The following is a 16,144-nucleotide window of genomic DNA, read 5'->3' as shown; positions in this document are numbered from 1 at the left end:
ATTCATCCTTATAGTGATTGAACTTTACTAATTATTGTTTAGATGGGATATTTTTCCCATATTTTGATTGAAATTTACTAAGGATACTTTTACCATGTTTTGATTAGAGTTTATCACATTTTATAGCTGAGATATATGTATCCTTATTTTTATTGAACTTTACCAAGTAGTGTTTAGAAGGGATATTTTTGAATGAATTTCACTAATTTAAAGCTAGTAAAAATACGTTTACTAATTTTTACGTTTATAAATTTTAAGCTTGTATATGAGTTATATATTTTTTTTTATCAATTTTTTTGATAAAATGCAGTTAATGTCTGGATATTAATGATATTTCAAAGCATGCTTTGATTTGCATTTTTTTAAAAATATTAAGGTGGTAAGAATGCTTTTGTTTACATTTCGACAGAAATTATCACTTCTCTAAATTTTCCTGTTTTACTTTTTCGAAGAGTGAATTTTTAAGAAACAAAGTCGAAAAACTATGACAGGAATTGTGTTTTTCGTAACTTGGTTTGATTAAGAAACTTTATTAATCCAAAAAGGTAAATATAGCTAAATTATTTTGTTAAGTATGCAACATAAATAGACGACTTAAATTCTGATAGTTTTGCTTCAAAATTTCTGATTGGTTGTGCTTGCTTCTAATAGAGAATTTCCAAAAATGTAAAATACATATTTTGCAATTAAAAGTATTTGGATGTTTCAGATTAGTAAAAATAATAAAAAGCATAAAAGAGCACTCATCATTCCAGTACTAAAAAGGAAATTCATAGTAAATATACCACTTAATTACTATAATTAAATTAGAAATCGTTTAATAAATTTATAAATAAATTTACCTGAGAAAACATTATTTTATTCTTTTTTATTTTTCACTAAATTTATCAATAAATCTATAGAAGACAAATAGACGATTTTAAATGTACAGGGTCCAAAAGTAAACAACACAGAAAGCCTGGCAGACTAAAGCATTATAATTAGCAGTGTTTTGTAGCATAGTAAGTAATTTTGCATTTCTTCATGACAACTTTTCTAACTTTTTGAAAAAGCCCATAGTTTAAAGGTCATAAAAATTAAGTTTTATTCAGAGAACACTTAGCTATAAAGTAAATTGTACTATGTCTTTATCAACGTTTATTTACGAATTAAACAAAAACTCCATTTAAAAAGAAAAAATTGCATAAAATGTAAAAATTTTTGGATATTTTTATTGAGTCTTACAGAATATTTTAAAACATATTATGTAATTTCTTTCTACGTATATATGTTTTTTTTTTTTCATTTAAGTTTAAAGTTCAGATATTGTAATGTCATTACGAAGTGTTGACAAATGTTCAAAAACCTTTAAGGTAGAATAGGCTTTAATATTCTTAATGAAATTAATGGCCCTATTAAAAACATATAAATGACATTGAAATTGTAGCGTAAAAGTGCAAATAATATCAGATTCCTTTTATGTTTAATGATAATATATTAAAATCGGTAGCTTTTGTTATTTGGTAAAATATTATGTAAGTATTTTACACATTTTCGATCAACATTTCTATTATATGACATAAAGTTAATCTTAAAGTTTAGATATTATAAAGTAAACAATGATTTGGATGACATCGAGGAAGTTTAATATACAGGATATATTTTTAAAAAATTTTGTTTATTGTTAATATAAAAAAAAATGAATATAATGATTATTACGTGTACAACATGACAATATTAAATAAATACAGAAAAAGAATTAAAATTTAAAGTATTTCGTAACAAATTATGTTAGTCATTCTTGCATTTTTAAAAAACAACTTTTCTGTATTTTTTATGAAGTTATTTGTTCAAATATTACAAAGTTATTACAATTGATTAAATTGGTTTATAATATTTTGATTTATAAATAATGTTATTACAGTAAGAAAGCGTCACTTTTTTATAAACAATGTAATGCTAAATGATGCAATGGATTAATACTTATTGTAAGTTTTTAAGAGTAAAAATAATCAAAAAACGATGTTTATGCCTGGAAAAGCATAAAGCAATATCTAGTTAAATCGATGTATCTAAAAACAAGGTAAATAATTGTAAAACAAGCTTAATAATTTATAGTTAAAAATTTACGAAATGATAGCAAAATAATAGCTCAAATTTTAGTATGAGCAATGTAATGCATGAACTTGGAGTATTTAGTTTGAAATTCAATCGTTTATTTTAATATAAGCACTCTATTTTTAAAAGCTTAAGAGATAAATTATTAAAAAAAGAATGCACACTTCAAAATAATTTTTCTAAGAATACAACAGTTTCTAAATCTCATATAAATTTTACATTAAGTGTTTTATAAAAAGGATTTTCGATAGAATCAAGATCTTAGTTTCATTATTTCGTAATATATAAAAGACAGCATGTTTTAAAAATAAACTTTAGTTGCAGCTTTTTGACTTTCGTCTTGTAAGCATTTTATTTTAATTAGATTTTGCAGGTGTTTCAGCTCTATTTTACAAAATATTTAATGCTATTTAAAAGTATCAATCAGTACAAAAAACATACTCACACTATTTACAAAAGGTTCATCAATTACTCAGTTGATATCAGATATAAGTAAGAACGGCTCAGGATTCTGATGCGACTATTTTTTGCCAGGGAGCAAAAAACAAATACTTAGAATTTTCATTAAGAAATTATTTTCTTCAATATTTGGTTTGGTTGGCCAAATTTCGACTTGAAATGGGTTTAAAATTGTTATTTTTCTTATTTAGGCAAGAAAATTTACCAGCTTTTGAAAATAAATTTTAATAGGTTGTGAATTTCAGTAATTAAAGTAAAGAGCTCTTAAACATTTGTTTGGGAATCTGAATTAAATTTCAATTCTTGATCTGAAATGATTCTCAATTCTATGAATAAATCATAAAAATTCAATATATGAACTTAAGCAAGAGCTTATCAGTTTTCAAAAATATTCTTAAGAGTATTTTATTATAAAATTTAAATTTTCATCTTCGTATACAGTTTTTTTGTACTACCGAAGTGTCAACAATTTATGTCGAAACGTTAATCATTGAAATTTATCTTACTAAAACACGTTTATATTTTGATTTTTTAGCGTTTTTTTAAATACATTTAAAAATTTTGCTGTTTTATTTTTGACGAAATTTTCCTTAATTCAAGTATATTTTTGTCATAACTATATCCATACTGATTAATATAGTAGCTTTTGAAAAAGTGAAGTGAGGACTTAGTTTAATTTAAATTTTTCTTATTCAATTATCGAATCTGAAACAAAATTTAAAACTAAGCAGCTACTTCTATAATTATCCTTGTTTAAAGGTGACAAATTCCCCAAATTTAGAAACTATGCCAATCATAATAACTAATATCAACGTCAATATTTTTAGTCAGAAAATCTTAAATTTAAACTTTTGTTTTCGTTTTCATTTTAAGTCTAATATTAAACTAGATTTGGCTGCAAATCTGTGATATAAAGTTTAGTAAGTTATGTTTGGAAAAATTAGTATCTCCCCTAAAAACAATGACAGAAAAATTTAAAACTACTGAAAAAATATTGTTTTTATTGACATAGCCAAAGTACGAATAAAATAGGAACAAATGTATTTAAAAGCAATGGTAAGTTAAAAATCGTGTTCTTCGTCATTTACTGTTTGTGCTATCCAAATCCCAAATCTAATATCCAAAACATTTTGAAATCTTGGATTTCTTACTTAAATTTTGTCTCTTTTTTTCCAGAAATACTACCTGTTCATAACAGGTATGTATGAATTAGATTTAGAAAACAAACATATGTAATTTTGATGGACATAATAATTTATAATGTGATATTTTATTAGGAGCTTGGGTAAAAATAAAATTATTTAGAGAGAAAAAAACAAAAGCTTCATACTTTGTTTATTGACTTGGTTCGTTGTTAAATCGAGGATTTTCAATAAATTGCATCCATGATTTATTTAAAATACAGAATAATTGAAGGCTTTATTCATGATAAATTATTTGCAAAAAATTCTTTTTTAAAAATAGTGAAAATGTTACATTTTCAAGACATCAAGTTTTGAGATTATTTGAACTTGAAAGCTGGATCCATGAATTTTTAAAAGTTATTTTAAAGGGCAATGTCAATCTCATTTAAAGAATTAAGCTTTCTTAGTTTAAAAAAAATTTAATAGTGATTAAATAGCAGGCCTAATTATTAAATCCTATATTTTCAAGATTAATTGAAATATTGCTAAAAATATTGAAGCAGTGGTTAAGTATTTTAAAACAATAGATAAGCATTGAGCTATGCTTTGAATATGAAATGGAAATAACAATATGTAAAAACTTACTTTTAAGAACAAGGGAAATTTCATTGAAATAAAAATGTTTTCTTAGTTTAATAAGATCAATGATCTTCAAATAATTGAAAGTGTCTCTAAACCAATTTTTTAAAAGTTAAATAGAAATTTTTATAAAAATATCGAAAAAGTTATTCAGTATTTTAGAGAAATGAACACGTATTGATCAGTTTTTTCCTTAAATCCAAATACAGAATTTAAATATATTACAACTTACTTTCAAGAGCAAGTGCAATTTATCTCAATGAAAATGTATTCTTAGCTTAGTAAAATGTAATGCAGATAAAACAATTTAAATAAACTTTAACAATTTAAACTTTTTAAATGTAATTAATGTAGAACTTTATATTACGAATCAGTTGTAAAAATTTTCAGTGTAATGACTAAGCATGGAAATATTCTTTAAGTTTCAAAGCTGAATTCACAGCTTATTTAAGTTATATTTCAAGGGCAAGCATTATATTCCCATGATGAAAGCCGTTATAGAAAGAATTTTTACTTCATGCTTGTTCGAATAACAAAAAATAGTACTAAAGCCAGTATCTTAAATTGTAGTTGAAATGTTTATAAAAACCAAGAATCAATTGTCAAATTTTCAAAGCAATGATAAAATATTGATTAAGACTTCTGATTGAATTCACACTATTATAAAACTTGTTTTCAAGGGCAAGTGCAATCTATCTACAATGAAGGTGTTTTTAGTAAGTATATTTAATATATAACTTCTATATATAATATATAATGCATAACTTCTGCAAATATCTACTAAAGGACCCAGACATGTGATTTTAATTGTAACCGAAATTTTTATAAAGATATTAAATCAGTTTTTTTAAAGCAATATTAAAAGATTTAGCAATTGTTTTAGTTTCAATCCTGAATTTCTCTTATAATTTTTTTAATAATTTTCTACAATCATAACTGAATTTCTAATCTGTAAAATTTTGCTTTCAATGGCAAATACAATCTGAACTAAATACAAGTGCTTCAGCAAAAACATAACCTAATTTTGATGCAAAAATGGAATAGAATACTTAAAAATGAATATTAAAGCGTGATTTAAGTATAAGGATTCTCTTGTTAAATTTTCAGAATGATCACCACATTTTGAACAGTTGTTCAAGTTTTACAATTATATTTATAATATGTAATAATTCATCTTAAATGTCAAGTGCAATCTCCCTACAATGGAAATATTTTCATAAGTATAGTGGATCATTTGTATATAAAACTAAATATAATACCTAAAGAAACATTTAAAAGTATGATTGTAATATTTTTATAAGTTTAATGAATAGGTTTTTACATTTTTAGAATGATGATCAAATTTCGAATTATTATTTAAGTTTTAAAACTGTATTTACAATATGTTATAATTCAATTCAAAGGTCAAGTACAATCACTCTATAATGAAAATAATTGTAGCGAGAAAATTCAGCGTATTTTAATCAAATAACTAAGAATAGTTGTTAAATTGTATTTTAGCGCACACGGATACGCTTCTTTTCAAAATTCTAGTCCTTCTTACCACAGATTTAGTAAAAAATACAAAACTAAAAAATAAATTTAATCAAATAAATGGTTTTTATGCTAAGCTCGTTGTATCATCATAAAATTACCGAATTTTACTACACCCACAAAATTTTATCACACATCATAAAATCATATTTTAATGTTAATTTTACCAAAATAATTACCGAAGCGCTTGGGTAAAAATTACCGAGATTTTTGGTATTCCCATAGAACCAGATGAGCAGTAAAGTTTACCATATTCTGGTAGTTTTGACCATTACTTTTTCACAGTGTTATATAAAACTTTTAATAAAAATAAGGAATCAATTATAAAGTCTAAGGTGCAATGACTAAATGTTAAATTATTAGTAAATTGAATTCGTTATTTCTTGCTGTCCATTTCAAAGGGTACGTAAAATCTCAGCTAAGACTACGACTAATTAAAAAATAAAAACCGAACTTTTTTACACTAATACAACAAAAATAATATCATAATTAGTCTTTTTAAGCTTGAATTAAATTCATAACAAAATTTTTCATTTAATATTTGAACCTCATTCAACTAGTGTCTTTTTTATGCATTTTTTTAAAGACAGATATTTTATAGACTAAATGGAAAATATATTGGATGAAAAATTCAGATGCTTTTAAGGTAATATAAACAAAAACACTTGAAGCATAGTTTGGGACTCATTATATTACTACATATTTCAAAAAATTTCCTCAATAGTAATGGTCATAAAATGCTGATATTAATATCGATGAAATGTTAAATTTCCTTCTGACATGCTTAGCAGAATTGAATTGACACAGTTAAAGTTTATTTTCTGCTGAAAATAATCTTGAAAATGAAGAAAAAGCTTCTTTTAACAAATTTAACTTAATTTTGCAATGCGAACTTTTGTAAAATTTACAGTGCATTTAGTATTTGGCAGAAAGGAATTTTAATTTTGCAAAAGTTTCAGAATTGGGAAACGAGTAAAAAATATTTTATTCTAGAGTTTGGAAATAAAGCAAGATCTATTTTGAATTCATTGTAGTTTGACCTTCAATACTGGTTTGAATTACAGTGATTGTATTTTACACTGACTAGATTTCAAAACAAAATAAGAAAAATAAATCAAGAAATGAAATCTCTTTTAAAGGAAGGTTTCAAAACAATATTACTTTTAATATGTTTATAACAATATATTCAACAATTGTATTATGTTTTCGCAAAATTTCAGATATTTGCAATAACTTTGGAACCCTTTTTGAAATAATCAAAACAAAACAATGTAGAAAATAAAATGTGGAGCTGCACGGATATATTTGGTTTTAATACAATAAAAAATAAGCAACTACAAGTAAATATGTTGAGTATTTTACTGAAAATTAGGATTTAGATTATAATTATTTACGTCAGACTGTATAGTAAAAATAAAGTTCTATTTTACTTGAAATTTCCAATCGTAAGCAAATTTAATGTGACACACTCGATAAAATTTAAAATAAATGTCTCGTTGTTAATAATTGATGGTATTTAGAAAATAGAATATAGTTAAAAATATAAAATAAATAAATTGCAATCGTTATTTTATATCCTTTTAAAAAGTATTTTCTGCGAATGGTTTAAAATACCGAACAAAAATTTTTCTTAAGAAAGAGTAAAGATTGACTTATTTTAAGTTACACAGTAAAAGCCAATTTAAGCCAATTTCAATTGCATAATGAAAGTCCATATAAGTTAACTTATATCATGCAATAAACGTCATTTGAGTTGTACAACAATATAATTAAGTTGTACAAAGAATCGTAGCGTACAAAAATAAATATAAATAAAATTAATACTATGGATTCTGGTAATAAAATGGATTTATTATTTTTTATTTTTGATATAAAATTTGTAACCACAGCCTATTTCAGAACCAATTATATATTTTCATTTTCTTTCTTTAGCACGTTATAGTGCATGTAATTGGAAAAAAGTTTTTAAGCGTATTTTTATAATGAATTAAAATATATGGCCAGAAAAAAATGACTTGTTTTTAAAAAAACTTAAAGAAACTTTCCAATTGAGTTTAGAAAGTACGAAAACTAAACCGGCTGTATATTGGTATGTGGATATTCAAAACAGTAACAACATGAAATATCAATAAAAAAAATATTGATAGAATTTTTAATTGAATTTCATTTCTCTCATTACTAAAATTAGTATTAATGGCACATTTTAGATTAACACATTTAGGCATATTTTTTAGATTTACATTAGGCACGTTTAGATTAGGCACATTTTGGATTAGTGATTATTTCTAAAATAGGTCATAGTGCAATAGCAGATTAACTAAATAAATTGTATGGATGATTTTTAAACTTAAAATAATTTTAACTTTATTTTCGCATTAAAAAATCTGAACACTTAAATTTGACATTCACTGAAGACAGTATTAATATTGCCAATTATTTCGCTAAGCAAAAATTTTAGAAAAGAATTATGTGCATTTGAACTTTTTGTTAAGTCTGGAGTACCAATAAGAATTTTCTTCAGATGAAATAGTTTATAGTTAATTATGCTCAATAATGTTTGCTTTATTTTTACATTATTGTTTTTATTAATAATTGTAAAAGTTTTCGCTATTCTTTTAAGAATCGGAAGAAATAAACTTTTGTTTTACACTGAGAAAAAAAAGTAGGGTCAAAATTACCTGGGGACACCGAGCAATTTGGTAATTTTTTTCCGATGCGTAAGAGAAATATATTGTTAATTTTGGTAAAGTTAACAATAAAATATAGTTTTATAATATGTGATTAAATTTTGTAAATGTGGTAAAATTTTCTAATTTTATCATGATATCTTAGAGCATGGCATAAAAACCATTTATTTGGTTAAATTTACTTTTTTTTCTAAATGTTTGGTAGTAAGAAATATAATTTTTCAAAACTGGAATAACCGGTAAACCGTCACCATATGAAGGGAATAATTTCCAATTGGTTGATTTAAATACTGTATACTTTGATTTTATTAACCAGAATTCTGTTTTTTTAGAGCAATTTTATAATCTATCTTTTCATTTTTTTGTTAGAAATGTTAGTAATTTTACTAGAATTTATTTCTCCAAGCATTTTATTAAAATATAAGATTTGAAAAATAAATATTAAATATTTTCAACAGAAACATTACTTAGGTAAACATACTTTAATTATGATTTGAAACTAAGAAACCATTAAGGCTGTTTATAGGAGTAAAAATGTACTTTAAAACCCCGATATCACGCAACAGTAAAAAATTATTAAACTTTAATGTAAGAAATTAGGCTTATTAAAATGAGCCTATTCTTATGTTCTATTAAATGTTTGAGATCTTAGCATTATCCGAGGTTCATTCATATTTTTTCTCTTTCTTTCTAGTTATTGATGAATAAATTACATGCTTATAAACACGTAGTTCAACATAAAAACAATGAGTAATAACCAAATATTTGGCTATAAGCCATGGACTCAGTCCCAATAATATTTAGGAATATCAGAATGCGGCGTTGAAGGAATGATTTTTTAATTGAAACTTGTAAAGTATGAATCGTGTGTTGAAGATGATTAAGTCTCATGCAACTTAAAGATAATGAAAGTAATCATTAAATCAATAGGATTGCGTGAGCGCAATCAATATATCATCTTATGACCACACAATTGACGCTTTAAAATTTCTTATTCTGCTTTTATCAATTTTTTAGCTACCCTCATAAGGTTTTTGAGGGAGGGGAATTTTCGACTAAGTGAAACTGACACGCATGTTATTGAAGAGTTTGAAAATTTGTTAACTTCAATTTCATTTTCAACACAAGCTGTTTTGTACATGAACAGTTTATCTTTTTTGTTTAAGAGGCAATATTTTAATTGCAAGGCCAGAAAAAAGAATGTTTTGTTTCCAAAATTCTAATACAAAATTGGCGTCTTAAATTGAATTTTTTTGTTTTTATCAATTAAGAAATTTTATCATTTTGTTTTTAGTCGCATTTTATTTTAGAAAGTTTGATTATTTGAATTGATAAGCAAAGAGTTGGAGGGCTTGATTTTTTTAAAATTCTGATTCAAATTCTAAATTAGTGTATTTAAAATGCTCGAAAAAAAAATTTCTTGCGTCGTTTCTCTAAAATTGGTGGACAAATGTATAGGTCTGATAAACTTTTAAATAAAAAAATAAATAATTGTTTTTATTTTGCAATGTAAGATAAAAAACTGAATTCCTTAAGGTAAGAATTGAAAAATATTAGCTTACAGCTACACAATATATTCGACATTGCTTTCCAATTTTAATCTATAAAAAATATTCACTTACAGTTTTCCAAGAACAAAAAAAAATTATTTATGCTTTTGACATAAAAATTTCTTCAGAATATTTAACGATTTTGCTTTGCTTCAAAAACTTATAGACTTATTACATTTTTTAGCCATAATGTTTCGCTAAAAAAAGTATATTGTTATTTAATTGTTTTCGGTCTATATATTGTATTTGATTATAATCAAAAATGAAATAAAATTATTTGTTTTTAAAAAAGTTTTTTTTTCATATTCCATAAAGTATAGTTTTTATCTGCATTTTTTTAAAAAAAAGACCTGTATTTTTTCTTAAAAAAGACCTGTATCTTTTATATTCTATAAAGTATGGTTTTTATCCGCATTTTTTGAAAAAAAGACCTGTATTTTTTTAAAAATCTATACGTATAAAGAACCAAAGGCTGTAGAAAATGTAGTAGAAGGTGACCACCGTATTTTGCAACGTTTACAAAAAAATATAAATGTGATTAGTTTTAGATGCAAAACATAATTTATCGCTAAATCAATAAAATGTTAGTAGTTAGTATTTTTATTTTATTTAGGGTTATTGAATACCGCACATAAAATAGCGTAGTTAAAAGAGATACGACTAGTAGTATCAATAGAAATATCATTTATTTTGTTTATTTCATTTTTTTAAAGCAAACCATTTGATTACTAATAAAAATCTGGGCACGCAGTTAGTTTTCGCTCAGATAAGTTTTTATAGAATTTGAAACTTATTGTGCAGTGGCATGTAAACTTATTACAGGAAAATGAAACTTATTATTAGATAATGCAGTAGTCTTAAGATGTAAAACCAATCTAGTACGGGTTAATGAAAATAATATCATTTGTTTTAATATCATTTTTTGAAAATGGATGGTTTACTTCAAAGCAAACTTGAATGTTCTGACATTCAAATCTAAAATTTCATAGTCGTAAATATTACCTAAAAATAATCATTTACAGTTAAAAGATGAATGATTCGTTTTCCCTTTATTGCCCCTTGATCAGTAATTATACTCTTAGCATCACAAAAATGTGCGTTTTAATACAGGTTATTGAAAAAAAATTAAATTTTATTTTATATTCATTTGATAAGGAATTAATATAAATGCAATACAAACAGATACAGAGTAACAATAACCCGGGTCAGGGTATTCAAAATTATCTTCTATCAACAAAATTGTAAGCTTGTTTTTTAATTCTTCGAACTTAGAATGAATTATTACAGAAAACAATATGAAATTTTTAAATATGGATGTTTGCTTTATGATCCAATCAAGAACACTTAATTTCGGACCAAGAAAAATGTTACTCACGCAGAAAAAAATCATATCAACGCATTTTTTTTTGAAAAAAAAAACTACCTTAAGTAAATTTACGACTCTGAGTTTTAGTTCTTTTTGACAAATAGAAAGACATTGAATGCCATTTAAGGAAAAAAATTCAATATATTTTTTCTATCGTTTTTTCCTTTAAAAAATCATCGCTTTTAAAATACGACACAGTAAAAACTAATTTTGCACAACACTTTTTTATTCTATCCCCCTTTCGTTCGTCATAAAATGCAAAAAATGTGATCATAAAGTGACTAAAATACCATACCCTGACATTTAGCACTTTGCCTTAATAATTCCCACGCTGAAAGGGAGTGTCAGTATATTGAGAAAAGTTCGGAGAGCAAATAAGAAAATGAACTACAAGTCAAGGAGTGAAATGAACCGGAGGGGCTTGTATGCCTTTGTTCAGATAAGAATAGGTGCCGGATAATCCGGAAGGGTTAGCTACCTATTGTTAACCCTTTAAGTGGTAAGGAGCATTGCTGACGGGGATGTTAACTCCTTAAGTTTCTCTATCATTGAAAAGATCGCGTTAAGAAAAGAAAAATGAAGAGAAGATTTAATAGCAGATGTAAAATGATTGTGTTAGCATTTTTCGTCGTCTTTTCTAAGTCATGATTGATGAAAGACTAGTTATCAGATATATAGAAGGTGAGGGAATGTGTTTGTCAATAGGGATTGTTTAGAGCTTCATTGATCACAAATGTTTTATTTATTTTTAGGAGAAATCACTTTCGATTTAAGTGTGCATGTTTATTCTAATAAAGTATTAAATTGAAAAAATATTTTTAATGTTCTTTCCATAATTTTATATTATTTAGTTCAAGAAACGTTAAAGTAATGCATAGTGACATTTTAACTATGAATTAAAATGCTTGAAAAAAATTAAGTTAAGATGTATTTCTGTCAAGGGATAAAAGTGCTTACTAGTTGATAAATAACTCCTCAAACTTTATACATTATGTTTAAATTAAATAAATATCCCATTTATTAATAACATTTTGTTTTTTAAATGGGCTTTTAAGAGTTTCTACTTATTTTCTGATTTTTATTTTCATAAATTCATTTCTCGGGAAAATAATTCGAATAACAAATTTTTTAATCTGTTGGAAAAATTAAAACTATCTTTAAGTTTTTATCTTTTAATAAAAATCACTCGATTTCAATGTAAAAATGAATTTCAAGATTATAAAAAGTTAAAAGGGAGTTATGAAAGTGATGCAAATAAATCATTAGTAAATAAATTTACTTTTTTTTTTAATGAGAATGTGTTCTTTTTATGGGGTTTCAAACCGAACAAAAATTTTTATTATGACTTGATAAATAGAATCCTAATAAATAGTTCCAATCAATATTTTTCATTCTATAACATTAAGGGAAATAAATTTTTGCTGCTACGAAGCGCAGTTTGTCACACTCTATTCATATAAACAGCATTTTTCTCTACAGGTTTTGACTACTTTTGTCCAGTTCACATGCTTATCTCAGCGTTGACTTCGAAATATTTTTAATAATTGTTTGACAAACGGGAAAATATTTAGCCATTAGGCTAACAGTTAGAGTTTTTTTTATTCAAATAATCAAATTTCAGTAAATATACACAAATCATCCGCAAAAGCCATGCTTTCCCTCATGTTTCTGAAATAACTTGGAATCTCCAGGGAACTTCAATGTTAAATATTTAAAGATTTGAGTATTTAATGTCATGCCTTCATCATACTTGAATTATTCATCATAATATTATATTTTAATAATTTAAAAAAAATTTGCAATACTTATATTTTTAAACTATTTAAAGATATACCAATATGTTAAAAACATACCAATATGTTAAAAACAATCCCTTGAGCTTTCGTATTTACTAATTCCGAAAGATTTTTGTTTTCATAATAAGTTTTCACTCTTATATCTCAAAAGAATTTTAATGTAACTAGTTTTTATTTGTCTGTTGTTCACAGCAGTTACCCTTGTTATGAACGAGTTATTATTGATTACGAATCATTGTTATGAACGGGTGAAAATTTATAAAAATGTATGTAAGCGACTGTATTTTTAATAATCATTAAGATAAAACTAACCCGAGAGGATTCCGAAGATTTATACTTCAGATTCTAGTTTTGAATGTAGTGAAATTATGTGTAAATATAAATCAAAATACTTTTTTGGTATTGCTTGAAACTACTTTTTAAAAAATGAAACATTTTGAAAGTAGAAACATTACTATATTAGCTATTATGAGCATTTTATACATTGCTTAAATATTCCCATGTTCTTTTAAACAAAAATATAGTTAGCATTGATAGATTTGTAAAAATTTTCACAAATGTTTTTTTTTTAAAATTTTGTATCTGTTGATGTTATCATGATTACCATAACTATAAATGCTAGAGATTGTACGAGTTTTTAAGAAAAAAAATTGAAAACTTTAGCAATTATCGGAAAACAATAATTGAATATTGACCAAAAACTAACTCCAATCTTTTCAAATCATTGCAACCTTTCTGCTTTAAAAGAACAATCATCGTCTTTTCTTGATTAATTAAATCTGTTTTCGTTCATAAATCAAATAAAAAATCACCTGAAAAGGATTTCGCATTCAGAGTAAATTCAGGCACTTCATATAAACTTTGAGATAAAAATTTACCTGAAATAAAAAAGAAAAATCAGTCAAGATGAAGAAATTTATCATTTTATATGAATAAAATAATATTTGCATTGTAAGTTTAATAAAAATATTGAATGCTGAAAATAATATACAGTCGTATACAAAAGTTTCTGGACGGTAGATTGCTATTATAATTTGATTAAAATAAAAAATGAAATTATTTGTCTTTCAAAACAGCTTAATGTTTTTAATAACACAATTTTTATCTGCAACTTTTAAGAGGTTTTTGTATCTTTTTAAAGCTATTTGTACTAGCAGCCATAGGCTGAAAGAAGTTATAAAAATATAGTATATTTTAGCCTATGGCCTATGGCTTTCAGCCTATGGCTGCTTATACAAATAGGTTTAAAATAATACACCAATTTTTTAAAAGAAGCATATAAAACTGAGCTGTATTGAAAACATAAAGCTGTTCTGAAGGACAAATAATCTTCATTCTTTTGATGTTGCTAAATTTTAATAATAATTTGATGGTTGGAGACTTTCGCATACCACTGTACAGAAAAAATATGAAACTAATTAGCAATTATTAATAAATCGCAATTAAAAAAATGAAGATAAATAATTTTCTGGAAAATAAAATAATGAATTTCAGAATTTTTTTTAAAGTAATTAAATTAATAAAATAGATAAATTTTTCTATTTAAGTTGAACGCATGTCGTGTATTCACCTTGAATAATAGTCACAGTCAAATAATTATAATTTTTTTTCCGAATCCGAGTCAAGAAGTTTAGTAAAAATAATTTAAATTAACATTTTTAAAAGGTTTAGACATTTAGTTATGCATAAAATAAAACTGAATAACTTAAAATTTAATTATAAATAATTATTAAACAGTCAGTAAGTAATAAGCGTGGAGTTTTAATTGTTTGTTGATGCTTTTATCTGTTACTGATATCAAGGATTAATTCTTGAAGATGCTAGTAAAATTAGGTGCCTTAAGTGCATATCGCTTTTTCTCGAGAGAAATTTTGATCTTATTCTAAGTTCATAAGCACTTGTTGATGCAAATTCAAAACAATATATGGCAGCCAAACTGTGTACATTTGAAATATTGCATTTAGGTACAATCTTATTCTCCCAAAATTCAATATAATTTGAATGGGGAGATTTTGTAAGGATTTTAACAATGTTCTTAAAGGTAGCATTATTATTTTTTTTTAAAAATTTGAGAGTCTTTGCGTACCAATTTTAAAACTCCAACGTGGTATGGTGTGGCACGTATGCCACAGGTTGGCCATTGTTGATATTGATATTTACCCATGAAATATCGAAACAAGCCGTAATATGTTAAAAAAAAGTAAACAAGTCATAAACAACTTTAATCTTATCTTTAGAGAGAAACGGGTTGAGTTTTGTTTAAATATTTGAATAGATTTATCAAATTTAAATAATGCGTGAAATTAAGTATTGTTTAAATAAACACTCTAAATACAATAAATTTTCATTTAAAAATTGTTCTTTATGATATCACTGTTAATTGCATATTAAAAAAAAGTTTCAAAGGGGATGAATGTTTCAGTAAACTTATTTATATTCATATTATTTCGTAAGGTTAAGATAATTTCCTTTCACATGGAAGAATTCTAAGGAGATACGTTTATAATTTTAATGATCATTTAAAACTTATAAAAAATGATATGCATTGAGACTTTTATAAGGTATATTATAACTTTTATAAATAAACTTGTATATTTTTTATTTAATAGTATTTTTTTTTCAAAATAGGATTTAATATACTCGTTTTCTTTTAAATAATTGTGAGTAGTAATTTGAACGTAATTTAATTTACTGTCTTATGCACTAAGGTTATTATAAACTATTTTACGAAATAGTGCAAATTCTTAAGGTAATAAGAGTTTTTTTTCTTGGTAGTAATAATCAATTTCCAAACAAGGTGTTCATTATTAAACAATACGGCAGAATATATACTCCATTATTTAAACTTATTCCCGAAAATTCCCAGATTTGAAACTTTTATAGGGTGATTAGC

At 24.6% G+C, this 16,144-nt stretch overlaps 1 protein-coding gene across 1 annotated transcript in view; it reads right to left on the bottom strand.

Annotated features, from left to right (window-relative positions):
* The window catches only part of LOC107450919 (NGFI-A-binding protein homolog), a gene marked incomplete at its 3' end in the record, with an annotated part of 240,314 nt that overhangs the window by 178,832 nt on the left and 45,338 nt on the right, over positions 1-16,144 (bottom strand). Inside the window, 1 exon segment of the mRNA XM_071187826.1 lies at positions 14,064-14,129. Coding sequence (XP_071043927.1) covers positions 14,064-14,129 — 66 coding nt within the window.

Source organism: Parasteatoda tepidariorum, chromosome X1 (assembly GCF_043381705.1).
Source record: "Parasteatoda tepidariorum isolate YZ-2023 chromosome X1, CAS_Ptep_4.0, whole genome shotgun sequence".
In the NCBI taxonomy this organism is placed as follows: Eukaryota; Metazoa; Arthropoda; class Arachnida; order Araneae; family Theridiidae; genus Parasteatoda; species Parasteatoda tepidariorum.
The sequence above is the reverse complement of the archived record's forward strand: the minus strand, read 5'-3'. Positions and strand labels throughout refer to the sequence as shown.